Here is a 19,160-nt window from a genome sequence, read left to right on the forward strand (position 1 = left end):
TGACCCCCTGTGAGCAAGCACTTGGCTACAATGGGAAGGAAAAACTCCCTTTTAACAGGAAGAAACCTCCAGCAGAACCAGGCTCAGGGAGGGGCAGTCTTCTGCTGGGACTGGTTGGGGCTGAGGGAGAGAACCAGGGAAAAGACATGCTGTGGAGGGGAGCAGAGATCGATCACTAATGATTAAATGCAGAGTGGTGCATACAGAGCAAAAAGAGAAAGAAACAGTGCATCATGGGAACCCCCCAGCAGTCTACATCTATAGCAGCATAACTAAGGGATGGTTCAGGGTCACCTGATCCAGCCCTAACTATAAGCTTTAGTAAAAAGGAAAGTTTTAAGCCTAATCTTAAAAGTAGAGAGGGTGTCTGTCTCCCTGATCTGAATTGGGAGCTGGTTCCACAGGAGAGGAGCCTGAAAGCTGAAGGCTCTGCCTCCCATTCTACTCTTACAAACCCTAGGAACTACACGTAAGCCTGCAGTCGAGAGCGAAGCGCTCTATTGGGGTGATATGGTACTACGAGGTCCCTAAGATAAGATGGGACCTGATTATTCAAAACCTTATAAGTAAGAAGAAGAATTTTAAATTCTATTCTAGAATTAACAGGAAGCCAATGAAGAGAGGCCAATATGGGTGAGATATGCTCTCTCCTTCTAGTCCCCGCCAGTACTCTAGCTGCAGCATTTTGAATTAACTGAAGGCTTTTTAGGGAACTTTTAGGACAACCTGATAATAATGAATTACAATAGTCCAGCCTAGAGGAAATAAATGCATGAATTAGTTTTTCAGCATCACTCTGAGACAAGACCTTTCTAATTTTAGAGATATTGCGTAAATGCAAAAAAGCAGTCCTACATATTTGTTTAATATGCGCTTTGAATGACATATCCTGATCAAAAATGACACCAAGATTTCTCACAGTATTACCAGAGGTCAGGATAATGCCATCCAGAGTAAGGATCTGGTTAGACACCATGTTTCTAAGATTTGTGGGGCCAAGTACAATAACTTCAGTTTTATCTGAGTTTAAAAGCAGGAAATTAGAGGTCATCCATGTCTTTATGTCTGTAAGACAATCCTGCAGTTTAGCTAATTGGTGTGTGTCCTCTGGCTTCATGGATAGATAAAGCTGGGTATCATCTTAAAATTTTAAGCAATACCGTCTAATAAAACTGCCTAAGGGAAGCATGTATAAAGTGAATAAAATTGGTCCTAGCACAGAACCTTGTGGAACTCCATAATTAACTTTAGTCTGTGAAGAAGATTCCCCATTTACATGAACAAATTGTAATCTATTAGACAAATATGATTCAAACCACTGCAGCGCAGTGCCTTTAATACCTATGGCATGCTCTAATCTCTGTAATAAAATTTTATGGTCAACAGTATCAAAAGCAGCACTGAGGTCTAACAGAACAAGCACAGAGATGAGTCCACTGTCCGAGGCCATAAAAAGATCATTTGTAACCTTCACTAATGCTGTTTCTGTACTATGATGAATTCTAAAACCTGACTGGAACTCTTCAAATAGACCATTCCTCTGCAGATGATCAGTTAGCTGTTTTACAACTACCCTTTCAAGAATTTTTGAGAGAAAAGGAAGGTTGGAGATTGGCCTATAATTAGCTAAGATAGCTGGGTCAAGTGATGGCTTTTTAAGTAAGTAATAGAGATCATGAGACAGAGATACTCCCACAAGGCTGAGCAATCCTCATAATGTTGGATTCTTCCGACATGAATGGATGTTTGCTGCAAATTAGCTGAGGTCATCACAATAAGATATACAGTATATTTCACTGCAACAGTCCTAGGGCCTTGTTTAGAACTTATATGTACGTGCAACACGGGACGTAAATGGTGCATGCCAATTTTAATGCACACATTGTGATTTATTAACCCTCTGGAGTAGTTTGACGCAGAGACATGTCAGAATCATATGATCAAATTAAGAGGTTGTCCCATCAAATCCACCACATTCTGAGTTTCCATTTGAATATGTGTTGAAAGTGCGGACTTCAAACTATATATCAGTTTTAAATTTTGTTCATAGGCCCAGCAAAAGTTGAATCATGATTGAAACAAACCATATGGCTATATATGTATATATATATATATATATATATGCAAACTGTGACCCATACATACAAACATTGTGGAGAGGGTTAAAATATGTATAATGATGCAGTGTGCGAGTGGGTCATAATGCCTACATTTAATAAAATTAAACATATACATCTACTGTATCATACAAAAAAAAAAAAACAACATTGTTGGAGGTGATACCGAGTCATCGTTATTCCAAAGGGACTATTTAATTGTGAAATATATAAGCTGACATCAAACCTCACATTTAAAAATTGTACCACAGTTACTGAAATTGAAATATGTCTGTGGTGTTAAATACGTGGATTATCACCATCATTTGGATAAAGTCCTGTTTGCCATAATTTCATTCATGCATTTTTTTTTTTTTTTTTATCAAAAATGGGCCCATGTTATATTTGCTCCTCAAATTTTATGAGAAGAGATTTTATCTTAATAAAGACATCACAGCAGTGCAAAGGATTCTGGAACAACTAATGATAAATAATTGGCCAGTTATTCTGTTATTAGGAACGTTTTATGCTGGTTCTTGTGGTGAGCTTGTTAAAGCTTTTTGAAGTCTTATCCAGAAGGGATTGCAATGTTAAAATTAAGCAGAAACAGCCTGCACCATCACTGAATGGTTGGCATTCAAAACTACATGTATCAAACCCCCTCCTCACCATTTCTTGCCATTCACAGCATTTTATGTTTATTTTTTTTTTAATCCACTGTTGTGATCACAAACAAGCCCCTCTATTTCAGTTTCAGAAATATTTCTTTTCCAGCTCTTCCTCTCTGTTGCCATAATAAGTTCATGTTTCGGGCTTCATGTATCTGTTTTATTATTCTTGAGGTGTTCTGCATTGACCATTTCTTGGTGAATATGGGCATGTAGAGCATGCAATATGAGGAAGATACATCAGTTCACAAAAATGATTTTGCTTACAGATTTGTGTAAGAACAATGTTATATGTCTGATCTTTTTTTTGTATGTCATTTTTGACTTTTACGCATTCTTTTAGTGTCCTATCTACTGTTATATACATGAGGCCCTTGGATTCTTAACCAGATGCACACCAAAGTAGCGAGTTGAACTGATCATCATAAATAAATACTGTATTTTCCAGCAGGAGATAATAATATGAGCAGTTCAGTAATATGAGCAGTCCTTAGAGGGTTTTGGTGAAACCTGATTCGTCTCTAATTTGAACTGGTTTATAATACACTCATTTATGATTTGGTGGTGGTGGGTGTGAGTGGATCAGTTCTGCAAATTTTTCAAGTAAGGCTTATGCACACATGGACACAGGAAGTACATTCTGTATGTCCACTCTGACCCTAAGGGAATAAAGAAAGTAAATTAAAAAGGAGAATGTTACACAATAATCTGTATCTGTGGCAAACTTTGTTACCCACTCATTCCTGACCAAATGACCAAATAATCCTTCCAGAAAATTCAAAAGTACTTACTGATCATTGTGACATCTTATGCACATCAGAAAGGACAGTCACATGATGGCTTCCCTCTTCCAGCAGATAAGAAGATATCCAGGTTTTCAAATAAAAGTTGCTCCTCAGACTAATTTCGGCTGCATTCAGAAAGATTTCTGTCACAGTAAGACAGGCAGTGAAACTGATGTAAACAGTTAGTGCAGCAGGGTAATAAATGTCTTTCCATCAGTTTATCAGGCCACAGTCTTCTTTAAAGGACTCAGAGAAGTTCAAGATCCAGTTCTGCTTGCAGACAGACAGTGAGGTTTTATTCAGTGAATATGTGCTTCTGCTGGTGCACAGAGTCCTTCTGTGATGTGCCTGCACATATCGCATGCTTTCCACAAATAGCCACAGTTTTATTATCACATAAAGGTTGCTAATTGGCGATTTTAAGGCAATTTCACATTAATGTTGGCCACTGATGAGAGTGTGCCGGGCTGCTGCGTTCGGCTGCTTCCTGAGCCAGAGCATTGTTCTTTTTAAACAGCTGTCGTTTTGGCTGATTCAGAACAGATGGTGCGTACATGTGGGTCTGCGCTGCTGTGCGTACGTGCGACTGCGTCGTGGAAGTGTCTCGGAGACAGAGAGGAAGGAGGAGGTGTGTGTGTGTGTGTGTGCGTGTGCGTATAGTTCATCCACAAATGTTAAATTGTGTAGTTGAAATGTATTCAGATTTTTAGTTTCAGTTCAGTAACATGAACATCAAGCAGCAGTTGCTCACACAGTTTGGATGGAGGTCATGTGATGCCAAATTTCAAATCACACACAACAGTTTTTAATGTGTGGCAACACATTTGAAATGGATCGTTTTAGCTCCTTAGACTGAACGCTGAAGTGAGCTGCACGTTGAACTGAGGAGCTCCTGAGACTGCCTGAAGGCAAAGAGTTGTTCAGAAGCAGCAGTACAGTATGAATATATATATGTGTGTGTGTGTGTGTGTGTGTGTGTGTGTGTGTGTGTGTGTGTGTGTGTGTGTGTGTGTGTGTGTGTGTGTGTGTGTGTGTGTGTGTGTCAGTGGGCTCCTGGTGTCTCTGTGTATCCCACGGCAGTTTTGTATCATTGCCGTTGGCAACCGGGGGTCTGACAATGACAGGTACTCCTCTCTGAGCTGCTGCAGTGAGACACACAAACACAAACACGCACAACTTGCAGGTCTTCGGGAGAAGTGTGAGTCATCAATGTTTGAGGTGCGATGAGGCTGGCAGGTCATGTCGGACTCACTCAGACCTGGATTACAACAAACAGCAGATATAATTTTGAGGGGGGCTTTTTTTTAAGTGTCCTATCATGTATGTTTTTGGATGTCTTCATCTGGCAACTCATCATTCAGGGTAGAGCCTGAACGATATGGATTTTTTTGAGGCCAATGCCGATAACGATATTTGGATGGAAAAAATGTCGATAATCGATAAATCAGCTGATTTGCCAATAGCCGATAAATCAGCCAATATTTTTATTATTTTTTTAAAATGAATAAAATGTTCTTTTTTGGACCTTAGCGAAAAAAGGTATGAGCTAAAAGCTGAAGCTTTGTCCTCATATTGATTAACTTTATAACAGAGAAGAATTTTCAAGTTCAAAAAATGCAAAAATGCAATTGGAGCAGTTAGGGAGCTATTCAAATGGGACAACTAGTAAGATATCACTCCTGAAAACGATCTTTGCCATATCACATGAGGTAAATCTGCCCTACAATTGGATTTTGGAAACCATGTGACGGAGAACCAATTCCGATTGGACACTCACATTGCACACGTCATCACACGTTCTATGAGGAGTACCAAGATGGCCGACAGTGGCTCGAAAGTCCGCAAAGTTAAGTTTTCAGCAAATAAAAAAAAGTAAGTTTCTATCTTATATCATTAAAAAGTTATTTACAATTTAGTAAAGTTTGGTCCCAGCTGTCATATACGACGGCGTCGGCCCCAGAGGGTTAATGGCGAACTGCAGTAATTCCCAGGGAATCTGAATGTTTCAACCTCTTAGCAGTAAACGAAAGTTTTTCATGCTAGAAATAAGGTCTACACAACATGGGCTTAATAAAAAGCGTGACTGACTCAGTGAAGCACATTTGACACATTACTACATAAACTGAGTTAATCAAAACTGAGTTGAACTGAAACGGGAGAAATGTGGGGTGAATGTAATCGAAAAGTTATTACAAACAACATCCTTATGAACTTACTTGTATGGTTTTGTCAGCCGATCAGTGCAGTGTGATGGCGAACCTGGTGATGAACACATTTAAGCATGGGTGTAAGCAGCTCTCAGTTGAATGGAGTCATCTAGTGGGCAAACGGTGCAAGGACATTTTACATTGCTGACACAATCATTATTTCAGTAACTGATTATTATTTATTTATTATTTATAACTATTTATGAGAAATTATCGGCGTTGTATCGGCAGAATTTCGGCCGCTAGTGAGTACTTTGAAAAGGGCTTATATCAGCTGATAATATCGGCTGGCCGATATATCGGTCGGGCTCTAATTCAGGGCATTCACATCATACATTTTGCACAGTTTTGATTTATTTAAAGCATCCTGCGGGGCATTTTTTTGGTATTGGACTGCATTTGTGTAGCGCTTTTATGACCAAAGCGCTTTACAGTGATGCCTCACATTTACTCGCATGTCACAGTACTGCCATGCAAGGCGCTCAAGGATCCTGCGCACCGGCCCTCTGTGATTTTCAAGTCTGTTGGGGATTTGAACCATAGATGTTCTGGTCACAAGAACACCACAGTAAACATTTAACCATCACCATTTTTGACCACAGGCCACTTTTATATGTTTGATATTATATTTATATATTTATTCACTTTACATCACTTCCACCTTTTTCCCAAATTCATGAGCAACTTGAATAAAATCAGGGTGTTGTAGAATATAACAGTTTTGGGATCAGTAAGTCATCACAACAAATAATCTGTTTTTTTATGTTTTTACATTGTGTAATTTTAGCGTTGTGGTGCAATTAGAAGTGTGAAATGATCTGAGTGATTTGTTGGCAGTGTGGTGGTGAAACACAGTTTCACATGAAGCTGCACTGTACGCATGGAAACTTGAACATTGCAGAACAAATAATCATCTCCTGTCAGCTTCACATTTTTGCACACAAATGCACCTCCAAGAGCAATTTTCAAATGCCTCAGGTCAGGTCAGGTGGATGGCAACCACCAAGGCTCCCTGCCTTTCTGCTGCAGCCAGGTGAAGTGTAGGTGTTTTCTTGGCCTCAACACTGAAATACCTGCATGCTCCATCATATTCTCAGAAAAGAGCCACATGGTCAGAATCTCGAAGCTGATGTTCCAATATGTTTAATGCACTTCTCCCTATTTAACTGTCCATTTGATGCAAAGTCGTTGCAGTGGTATATAAGGATGCTCTGAAAAGACCTAGTATCAAAGACATACAGTCATCGCTTTAGGTCACTAGCTGGAGTCATGAGCCTGAATCCGAATGAAAATTTGACTCAAATTTGGGAGGTGTTGAGGTGGATTTGTGGCCGTTGAATACCATTCTGAGTGCAGTCTAAACAGTCACAGGCACAGTCGTGTGGCCGCTTTGACTGTTTTGCACGTTCAAAGCGATTGTGGTGCAGACAAAGTGCAAAAACTATCAAGCACCAGTCAAAGTACCATCTGACTGCAGTCTGACTGCATACTAAACAATTGGACGAGTGAAAATGGCATTTGTGACATGTAATGTGCATTTGTCATGTTCTCACTGCATTTTGACAGTTGTCTGGGTAATCCTAATGTGTTCCATGTACATCTGTACTGCGTTCGGAGGATCATGCACATGGCACATGCACAAATCAGGTTGGTTGGGGCGGAGCATAGTCTGGGTATTCGGATGGCTGTCGTCCGCAATACTTATTCCCCTCCAGATGTGGCACGAATACTTTTTTTTAACATGCCTGATTCGGTTTGGCTCGTGCTCATTCACCTTTCAAGTGAGCTTATTCCTGAAGCTTTTGCTTCTGCCGACACCCTTATAGTCACACAGGTTCACTGGTAAATTGTCCTATTTATGAGTTTTTGTTGTTATTGTTGCGTCTGTGTGCCAAATAAATTCATTAATTCATTCATTTAAGTAAACTCAATGTCAGTCTGGATGATAGGAATAAAAGTTTGAAATTTTGGAAGGCAGTAATGTGTTTTTCCATTGTGGCTCTATGTCATTTGTGTGTCTGCGACTGTGGTGGACGTTGTTCATGACCACTTCACAGCCTGATTCCAGCCCGGTGAGATGAACGATGGTTTACTGCAGAATAGAGCTGAAACAACTAATCGAGTTAATCGATTAAAATCGATTATTAAAATAGTTGTCAACTAATTTAAATCAAATCAAATCAAATCAATTTTATTTATATAGCGCCAAATCATAACAAACAGTTGCCCCAAGGCGCTTTATATTGTAAGGCAAGGCCATACAATAATTACGTAAAAACCCCAACGGTCAAAACGACCCCCTGTGAGCAAGCACTTGGCGACAGTGGGAAGGAAAAACTCCCTTTTAACAGGAAGAAACCTCCAGCAGAACCAGGCTCAGGGAGGGGCAGTCTTCTGCTGGGACTGGTTGGGGCTGAGGGAGAGAACCAGGGAAAAGACATGCTGTGGAGGGGAGCAGAGATCAATCACTAATGATTAAATGCAGAGTGGTGCATACAGAGCAAAAAGAGAAAGAAACACTCAGTGCATCATGGGAACCCCCCAGCAGTCTAAGTCTATAACAGCATAACTAAGGGATGGTTCAGGGTCACCTGATCCAGCCCTAACTATAAGCTTTAGCAAAAAGGAAAGTTTTAATCCTAATCTTAAAAGTAGAGAGGGTGTCTGTCTCCCTGATCTGAATTGGGAGCTGGTTCCACAGGAGAGGAGCCTGAAAGCTGAAGGCTCTGCCTCCCATTCTACTCTTACAAACCCTAGGAACTACAAGTAAGCCTGCAGTCTGAGAGCGAAGCGCTCTATTGGGGTGATATGGTACTATGAGGTCCCTAAGATAAGATGGGACCTGATTATTCAAAACCTTTTAAGTAAGAAGAAGAATTTTAAATTCTATTCTAGAATTAACAGGAAGCCAATGAAGAGAGGCCAATATGGGTGAGATATGCTCTCTCCTTCTAGTCCCTGTTAGTACTCTAGCTGCAGCATTTTGAATTAACTGTAGGCTTTTCAGGGAACTTTTAGGACAACCTGATAATAATGAATTACAATAGTCCAGCCTAGAGGAAATAAATGCATGAATTAATTTTTCAGCATCACTCTGAGACAAGACCTTTCTAATTTTAGAGCTATTGCGTAAATGCAAAAAAGCAGTCCTACATATTTGTTTAATATGCGCATTGAATGACATATCCTGATCAAAAATGACTCCAAGATTTCTCACAGTATTACTAGAGGTCAGGGTAATGCCATCCAGAGTAAGGATCTGGTTAGACACCATGTTTCTAAGATTTGTGGGGCCATGTACAATAACTTCAGTTTTATCTGAGTTTAAAAGCAGGAAATTAGAGGTCATCCATGTCTTTATGTCTGTAAGACAATCCTGCAGTTTAGCTAATTGGTGTGTGTCCTCTGGCTTCATGGATAGATAAAGCTGGGTATCATCTGCTTAACAATGAAAATTTAAGCAATACCGTCTAATAATACTGCCTAAGGGAAGCATGTATAAAGTGAATAAAATTGGTCCTAGCACAGAACCTTGTAGAACTCCATAATTAACTTTAGTCTGTGAAGAAGATTCCCCATTTACATGAACAAATTGTAATCTATTAGATAAATATGATTCAAACCACCGCAGCGCAGTGCCTTTAATACCTATGGCATGCTCTAATCTCTGTAATAAAATTTTATGGTCAGCAGTATCAAAAGCAGCACTGAGGTCTAACAGAACAAGCACAGAGATGAGTCCACTGTCTGAGGCCATAAGAAGATCATTTGTAACCTTCACTAATGCTGTTTCTGTACTATGATGAATTCTGAAACCTGACTGAAACTCTTCAAATAGACCATTCCTCTGCAGATGATCAGTTAGCTGTTTTACAACTAACCTTTCAAGAATTTTTGAGAGAAAAAAAATATTTATCTTTTTTATGTTAAACTGACCTGTTATGGTCTTCTGAAACAGTTGATAGATGTATTTTATGCTAACGCCGATGCTAATGCGTTAGCATGCCTATGGCGTTTGCAGTGTTAAAGTTAGCATTAAGCTGCTGGCATTTCAGCATGTTTGTGTATTTGTTTTCTGTATAATAATTAATGGCTCAGCATTTGTTTTCGTAAAAGAGCCAAATGTATTACAAATTATATTTTTTTATTTATTTTATTTATATATTAATAATAATAGCAATGATAATGATAGTAATAATAACTAATAATGCTACAATACAATTTTAGAGAAAGAGACATGAGTCACATGTGTCATTGTGAAATGACCACATAGTTTACAAGTTATACAGAGAATGTTGCACATATAATGAGTCAGGCTACAGTTTTGATTTAGGTTTTATGGTTAACTGGTTATGCTAATTGCTCATTTGCAGCAACAAAAATACCTCTTTTTTCACCATATATTTTATAACATTTATATGTTTCAATGTTGTTTTATGGCAACTCAGCACTTTGATAAAGCAATGCCATTTGAAAGAATTATTTTTGTTCTTTATTTCAACAGCCAAGGGACATTTGATGATTTGTTGATTTTCAAGTATTTTAAGTTTTCAAATAATGTTCTGTTGTTAAATAAAGTGATGGAAGGAGAGAAAAATTGTTTCCCTGGCACATTTAAAAAAAATTCCCCGCTAATCCAATTAATCGATTAATCATGTCGAAACCCCATCAGATTCATCGATGATCCAAATAATCGTTTGTTGCAGCCCTACTGCAGAATGGAAAGCTCGGTACATCACCGCCGTGGCTCATCTGGGCTCATCCTCTTTGCAGATGTAATTGCTTAAAGGAGGGAAAACGTGTGCTTGTGTGTGCGTCCATGTGCATCCGTCGTTATTGAGAAGTCCAGCTTCAATCACACCGCGAGCGTGCAGCCGTTTTCATCTTACTGTGTTTTACTTCTCTGATAGACTCATTAACAAAAGAAAACATTCATAGATGTACAAAGAAGCAGAAATGTGATTTGTCGTGATACATCTTTGTGTCATTTCCATTGTATTATTCTTAAACTACAGCCATTTGAATATAAATGGAAAGCCTCCAGCCCGCTCCTGAAGCTAAACTGTAAATAATAACTCTCAACTTTTTCTAATCTTTGGTAATTGAAGCAAATGGGTTTTGCGGGGAGAGATTTGTCGCAGGCAAACATACATACATTAATTTTTATTTACGAGGAGGTGAGGGCTGAGCGGTGTAATGAGTGAAAATGCATGCTTAATTTAAATGGCGAGTGTGTCTGTTAGGGAATGCATTAGAGTCTGCAGAAGAAGCGTAAGACATATTAATTGACAGACAGGAACCGCTGTCTCCGAGGTTGATACAAGTAATTTATTACTTCAGAAACGAATGCCACCGCCAGAATGTGCTTCATTAATTTCAAATTTAGTTTTAATTTCAAGCTGTTGCCCCTTGAGAAGAATAAGGTGGCAAGTTCTGTTTGAAGAGGAATCCCCCCCGCCCCACACACACACACACACACACACACATCGTTCTGTTTCCATCCTTCGTCTCTTTCGGGCTGTGTCAGATTTTCTGCAGTGAAGAACAAAGACCTTGCTGGGGTGGGAGGGACATAGAGGGATAGAACGGGAAGAGGTGGCAACTTGATTCGAATTTGAAAACAGTGACAAGGTAAAATAAATAAATAAGTAAATTTAGAAAAGAAAGACACCGGCTGTGAATGTCAACAGATATTAGTGTATCAGCACAATCCCTGTGGTTAAACCCACTCCAATCAAGCAGAAAATCCTCCACAATAAAAAAAAAAAAAAAAAAAAAAAAAAAAAAAAAAATTCTAAGTGTATTAAGTTGAATTATTGAACTCTATAAAAAATATCCCAAATAATAGCAAACTAGTTTCATTGATTTCTTTAGTCACAGTGTTTATAAAATGAGTTGATAAATAGAATATACTTTATTATGATTTCAGCCATTAAATTTCACCGTAATGTGTTGAATCATTTCACTTTATTTTGAGTAGTTAGTGGCAAAATACAGAAACATCTTCTAAATTATATCAATTTAATCCAGTTGCAGTTCATAATTGGTCAATGATGTCATTGTGTTGCAGAAATGCTTCCTTATTTTTACAAAGTTACAGTTGTTATGTAACTGATGTGATATTGGCTTCGTGCTAGCTTGGTGTTAAGTCCAATGTTAAGTGGCTAATGTTAGCATGAGCTGAGTGACTCCACTGCGGGATTGATATTGTGTTGAAAAAATGCATACTTACATGCATGCTAACATAAATACATACATGCTAACATTAGCAATGCTAATGTGATGTTAATCCAGGGTTTTCACGTATCCCATAATCCCTTGCGCTCCAGAGAGTTGCTGCAGTCAAAATAACAGAGAATCCACATGATGACAATTGTAAATGAATATTATACTACAAAAATATAATTTTTTTATGCTTTTCGTCACATTAATAAGAAACTGCATGCAATTATAACAAATAATCCGTGTCTGCTACGTTTAATCTGTGTGGAATTTAATAAACGGAAACCAAATTTCAGACATATTATTAGTCTGGAACAAAGAGGACAGTGTTGTAAAGAACAATAATCAAGACGTTAAAGAGCAAACTTCACTTTCTCCCAGAACGACATGATCAGGAAGCGAGCGTAGCTCACAGCAGCTCCCATTGAAAATAATGGAGAGACAGACTGTGATTCTCACATGTTTACATAAAATAAATGCAATTACAACGTCTAAAAGCCCAGAGAATATATTCCCGAAGGTTTTAGGCACAATATAAAAATAGTTTTATGTTGCGATGTTAAGGTGTTGTCCGTGTGCAGTGGTTAAAGTGAAGCCCGATCAGAGTGTCTCAATGCATTTCTCAATATTACTGAGATCTCGCAGAGTATGGGCTAAGTTTAGTATGAAAACTCAATCAGGGACTATAGTCAGCTTTAAAATGTGCTAGCATCAAGCAATGCTATGTTATTGGTAAATGTCAAAAGTCTGCATTTATATACTACTTTTATGGTCAACGTGCTCAGTGTCAGATAATGTCAGGGTGCTGCCATGCAATGTGCTCACTACACACAGGAAGCAAATTGAGGATTAAAGACCTTGCCCAAGGGTCCTAAAATACTTTAACCAAGGTTCATCTGGCCAGAAACCCACAACTTTAACCCCTTGAACATTACCTCCCAGGATGGGTTAGCATTAGCATGAAAACTTGCTAGCATCACATAATGCAGTGCTAACATTAGCATGAGCTGCTTCCACTGTGAACAATAGAAGTTCTAATGTGATTCACATATTTGGATACAATCTTGTAAAGAAAAACGTGACTTCACATTTTTAAAATGTAATTTTAAGTGTTAACTTAAAAAAAGGATGAACTATGTGCATTTTTTGAATTTATCGCCAGAAGGAGTAACATATAACAGATGTGGGCCTTAGTGAATTATGATAGAGATTGTATTTTGAGAAGATCTCTTCCGTTATTGTTTAAAAGCAGAGGAAGTCTGGTGTATTTATGTCAGTGTGAATGTAACTAATCTTTCTGTGTTCTGGTTTTCTGTCTGCACAGCCTATGTCCCTGAAGATGAAAAGGAAGCAGCCCTACTGGATGAAGATCTGGATGGGGAAGACTCAGCCCAGGAAGGGGAGGAACCTGCTGCCAAGTTCATGTGTCAGGACAAAGACTTCCTTCTCAAGGACAGGCCAGAATTCACTGGTTTCCATGACTCCCCTAATGCTGCTGACTTTTCCGGTCAGGAGTTGGACAGTGAGTCACACCTGAGTGAAACCAGTGACAGGATGTCTGACTTTGAGAGCTCCTCACTGAAAAATGAGGACGATGTCCTTCTATCTAAAGATGCCACAAATGTAATTTCTCTGTCTTCCTCTTCTGCCATGATGGCTGCTGCCAACTCCACGGCCCCGTCAAGTGGAGATGATGCCATGTTAGCAACTACTGGGTCTGTGGCTGACAGTCTGGAGAAGATGAAGGCCATTTACACGTCTTTTCTCACCAACTCCTATTGGTGCACACTGAATCTGAATCTGAGCCAGCCACCTGCAGAAAAACCCCCTCGTAGTCACAGCAGCAGCAGTAGCAGCAGCAGTAGCAGCAGTTGTGGAAGCGGAGGTTATGACTGGCACCAGACAGCGATTGCTAAAACCCTTCAGCAGGCCTCTCAAAACCACCACAACCGACTGGGTCTGGTTCAGCATCCCACAGTGGCTGTGTCCACACCATCTACAGAACCTAACCTTTTTAGTACTGTGCAGCTCTACCGGCAGAGCTCCAAGCTGTACGGCTCCATATTCACAGGTGCAAGCAAGTTCCGCTGCAAGGACTGCAGTGCGGCGTACGATACGCTGGTGGAGCTGACAGTGCACATGAACGAAACGGGTCACTACCGTGATGATAACCATGAAACAGATGGTGAGGGTGCTAAACGGTGGTCTAAACCCAGAAAACGTTCTTTGCTAGAAATGGAGGGGAAGGAGGATGCACAGAAAGTGCTGAAGTGCATGTACTGTGGGCACTCCTTTGAGTCCCTCCAGGATTTAAGCGTCCATATGATTAAGACAAAACACTATCAGAAAGTGCCTCTGAAAGAGCCTGTTACACCAGTGGCAGCTAAGATCATCTCTTCTGCTCGAAAGAGAGCCCCTATTGATATAGATATACCAAGCTCACCTGACTCGAACGGGGGCACCACACCTAAGCTAACCTCCCTCAGTGACTCTAACGATATACTCCAGAAGACTACCAACCCTTACATTACGCCAAACAATCGCTATGGACACCAGAATGGTGCCAGCTATGCCTGGCAATTTGAATCTCGAAAGTCACAGATCCTCAAATGCATGGAGTGTGGAAGCTCTCACGATACACTGCAAGAGCTGACCGCTCACATGATGGTGACTGGACACTTTATTAAGGTCACCAACTCTGCCATCAAGAAGGGGAAACCCATTATTGAGTCATGCACCTCAGCCCCCTTATCCAATTCATCAACTGAAGAAAAGGTTCAGTCAGTTCCACTGGCTGCTACAACATTCTCGCCACCGCCTGCCCCAGTGCCTCCTCCGAGCAGCATTTCTCCTGCCGCAATGGTTGTGGAGATTAAAAAGGAGGAGAAGGAGGAAGAATGCACGAAAGAAGCCATTACTAACAATGGTAGCAAAGGTAACAAGGAGAAGAAGGTAGCAAATGAGGAAGAAGCTGAAGAGAAGTTTGATATTTCTTCAAAATATACTTATCTGACCGAGGAGGATCTGGATGATAGTCCTAAAGGGGGTCTTGACATCCTTAAATCCCTAGAGAACACAGTGACAACAGCAATCAACAAAGCCCAAAATGGCGCTCCAAGTTGGGGTGGATATCCTAGCATCCATGCTGCCTACCAGCTACCGAACATAATGAAGCTTTCTTTAGGGAACTCTGGGAAGTGCTCACCTCTCAAATACATGTTCCCTGGTGGGGAGATCATTTCCCCTACTGGCAAAAATCAGCCTTTGATTTCCCCTCCCAGCTGCCAGACCTCTCCACTACCCAAGAACAACTTTCATGCCATGGAGGAACTGGTTAAGAAGGTAACAGAGAAAGTGGCAAAGGTAGAGGAGAAAATGAGAGAGCCCAGTGCAGTAATAAGAACACCCCCTGTGATACATACTACTTCCTCCTCTTGTAACAGCGAAACCGGAGATTCAGTCCGAGGAGAGTCCCCCAAAGAAAACAGAGCAGTGGACTGTAAAACCCCTGAGAGTAAAGATGACCTGGAAAAAGTAGTAGGAGATGGAAGTAGAGCCAATCACAGAGATTCAAATGGAGATTTAACAGTAAAGGAGTCTGAGAATGGAGTGGAATCCACTGCTGTGGCATCACCCCTTCCTACCTCCCTGTGTGGCAACACAGCCATCATCACAGACCATCCTCCTCCTGAGCAGCCATTTATCAATCCTCTTAGTGCACTGCAGTCCGTCATGAACATCCACCTGGGGAAGGCTGCCAAGCCTGCCCTGCCGTCACTTGACCCTATGAGCATGCTGTTCAAGATGAGCAACAGCCTGGCAGAGAAGGCAGCAGTGGCTGCCTCTACACCAGCACAGACCAAAAAGCCCAGCAATGACCAGCTGGACCGATACTTCTATCAGCAACACCTAAACAACGACCAACCCATAGACCTCACCAAAGGCAAAAGTGTGGACAAAACCAGCAGCAGTGGTTCTTTGGTTTCAGCGGCTCTCTCTTCCACCACATCCACACCATCTTCAGTTTCCCCCTCTTCCACAGTGACTATGACGAAAGCCTCAGCTGCCATAGCTTCCTTTATGTCCACCTCCCCTCTACGGGAGAATGCCCTTTCAGACATCTCTGACATGCTGAGGAACCTGACAGAAAGCCAAGTGGTCTCAAAGTCATCCACACCCACCAGCCTGTCCGAACGCTCCGACATTGAAGGTTCAACACAGGAGGAGACCGAAGATGTTTCACCAGCCCAGAAACGTAAAGGCCGCCAATCAAACTGGAACCCTCAGCACCTCCTCATTCTCCAGGCTCAGTTTGCATCCAGTCTCAGACAAACAAACGATGGCAAGTACATTATGTCGGACCTGAGCCCACAGGAGAGAATGCACATCTCCCGTTTTACTGGCCTATCGATGACTACAATATCACACTGGCTGGCAAATGTGAAGTACCAGCTGAGGAGAACCGGTGGCACTAAGTTCTTAAAGAACTTGGATTCTGGCCACCCGGTGTTCTTTTGTAGTGACTGCTCCTCTCAGATCCGTTCGCCATCCACTTACGTCAGCCACTTGGAGTCTCACTTGGGCTTCCGTTTGCGTGACCTTGCCAAGCTTTCTGGAGAGCAGCTGCTCAGTCACATATCTCAGCAACACCACCATCAACGTCACACTAAAGGACTGTCTGAAAAACTGCTCTCCAGTCTTCACCCGTCCAGCCATCCACTACCCTCCTCCTTACCCATTTCCCTGCCTTCATCCTTAAGCACCTCCCTGCCATCAGCTGAGTCCCTGTCTCCCTCCCCTGATGACGACGACAACGGGGCCATGTACCAGTGCAAGCTGTGCAACCGGACTTTTGCAAGTAAGCATGCGGTCAAGCTTCACCTCAGCAAGACTCATGGGAAGTCCCCTGAGGACCATCTCATGTACGTATCCGAACTGGAGAAGCAGTAGCACTGGCTGTGGACAACATTGCACTCTTTCATAATGTCTTACTCTTTCTTGTTCTGTCACTCTTTAGCCTTTGACAGATGTTTCTTTGAAAGAAGAGACCAGTAATGTGACAGAACTGCACAGAGATGGCATACAACTACTGCTTTGAGTTTTAGCACATGCTGTTTATTTATACTGTTATTTTTGTTTGTTGCTTTTCTACCAGTTTCTTTTATTTCGTTTGAGAGTCGAGGCCGGCAAACTGTAGCCCAAACACTATTTTCTTCCACTGAGTGCACGTCTTCGACAAGAACAGAGTAAGTTTCTCAAAATGTGCAAACTGGGGCTGCAGTGATTGAGAAAATACACAAACTTTTAAAGAAGACATCCGTAAATGAAGTAATCTGTATTTAAAAAATGTGTGTAAATGGAATTAAGTTGCTTTATATATTTTTTGTTTTGTTTTGGCATCACAGTGTGATTAAGCTGCATGCATAACGGAACTGTTCAGTTTAACATTTTCTAGATAAATTTGCTGCACTTTCCATAATTTTATTTTATTTTTTAAACTCTCTTTCACTGATATTTTCTATAATGTATTTGTGCTGCAGTCAGCGCCATAAATTTAACCCTCTGAGTACGTCAATGCACTTCCACACCTGAACTCTACTGACACGAGATTTGAGGCTGTAATTTAGACTGTTGACAAGAACGAGTCTTAATCCTTATTCCAAAGGAGATTCTTTTTTCAGTGCAAAGTTTTCATCTCGAGCTTTAATGTTTGTCTGAAAAAATGCTCACAATCTATACATAAACATCTTAGAAATTTGATTAATAAAAGGGGTGGGGGATAAATCTTACGTCTTTTACTTTGGTTGATCAGGGACCTTTATTAATTCAGGTCTGTGTAAAATATGTATATAAAAACATAGAAACTAATTCCTGTCTAAATTATGCATCATTTCTATATTTTTAATTTAAAAGGATTATGACTATCTGCTGGTGCACAGTATATGAAGACATTAATAAAATTGTTTTGCACAATAGTTTTATAAATGTGTTATTTAATCAAATGATACAAAAAGGGGGGAGGAGACAAAAAGGCAACGGGCGAATCTTTTTACTCCCAACTCGTGCTCAAAGGGTTAAAGATTCATTTTTTACCAGACACTGCGTGAACCCAACAAAGATATTAAAGGCTGTACAAAAAAGAAGACGTTACTTTACGAAGAATTTTCATGTGTAATCTGTTATTTATAAGCACTCTTGGTTGTTTCATATTGTTGAATGCCTTTTTTTTCCTGTCTAATTACTCGACGATTCCACACTGCAGATTTATCTTTTTGGAATATGAAAGGTAACCATGGTTACACTAACCTCCTGAGTGACAAGCCCTGCTACATGTTTGGCAGTTAATTTGAAGTAATTGACAGCTGCCAGTGTAGAGAACTGACAAAAAAACAGAAAAAATAAAAAAATCTTTACGTGTAAAATATCGGCATGTAAACAGCACAGATATGGTTCTGCAGTCTGTGGCGTCTTTTCATTTGATTATTGCGTTTTCTGTTGTTGTTGTTCTTGACAATGAACCCCCATTATATGACTTCATATAACCTTGTTTTCTACTGCAGCATTAAAAAAGGAACCTGTTTTTTGCAATAATGTGTGCGTGCATCATGTGTGTCATGGCTATCAATTATGTGTGTGCAGCGCGCTCCCTAATGAGCACATTAGACTGGGAGTGTGTCAGCGTCTGTCTGTGACGAGCTGCAGACTAGTTTACAGTGAGTGGCAGCAGCAGGGCCGTGTGGGAGACAAACACACACACCATCATTGTTGGGATCTTCCACTTACCTCTTTCTTTGTCACAGCGACTTAAGCTTAACTTTCTTCTGGAATGGCCGAAAACCTACAAGGAAGCAAACAGTTATGAGGTTTAACTTGGGCCACTTGCTAAGATAGTCAGGCTCTTTTTGCTTGCAAATATAAAAACGTTTGACTTAAAGAAAGAGATGGAGAACAGTGGTGTATAATGGCAACCAGGCCGAAGCTTTGGAAATGCAAGAAACTCACAAACTAGCTCATTTAAACTACATGAAACTAAAAAACTACATATATTTAGACAGAGAGAGAGAGAAGAAGTATCTCCTTTAGCCGCATTTACACAAAATTTGTGTGGATTTGTGTGGTATTTAAGTTTTAGAAAATAACCACTTTTAAACAAGCAACAGTGACCTCTAGTAACCGCTGTTG

The 19,160-nt window shown here is 40.4% G+C and overlaps 1 protein-coding gene across 1 annotated transcript in view; it reads left to right on the forward strand.

Moving 5' to 3' along the window:
- Nucleotides 1-18,566, forward strand: part of tshz3b (teashirt zinc finger homeobox 3b) — a 126,019-nt gene extending 107,453 nt beyond the window's left edge. The window contains exon 3 of the mRNA XM_034183584.1: nucleotides 13,303-18,566. Coding sequence (XP_034039475.1) covers nucleotides 13,303-16,928 — 3,626 coding nt within the window. The 3' untranslated portion in view covers nucleotides 16,929-18,566. The remainder of the gene's footprint in view (nucleotides 1-13,302) is intronic.
- Nucleotides 18,567-19,160: the final 594 nt, after the last annotated feature.

Source organism: Thalassophryne amazonica, chromosome 2, assembly GCF_902500255.1.
Source record: "Thalassophryne amazonica chromosome 2, fThaAma1.1, whole genome shotgun sequence".
Taxonomy (NCBI): Eukaryota; Metazoa; Chordata; class Actinopteri; order Batrachoidiformes; family Batrachoididae; genus Thalassophryne; species Thalassophryne amazonica.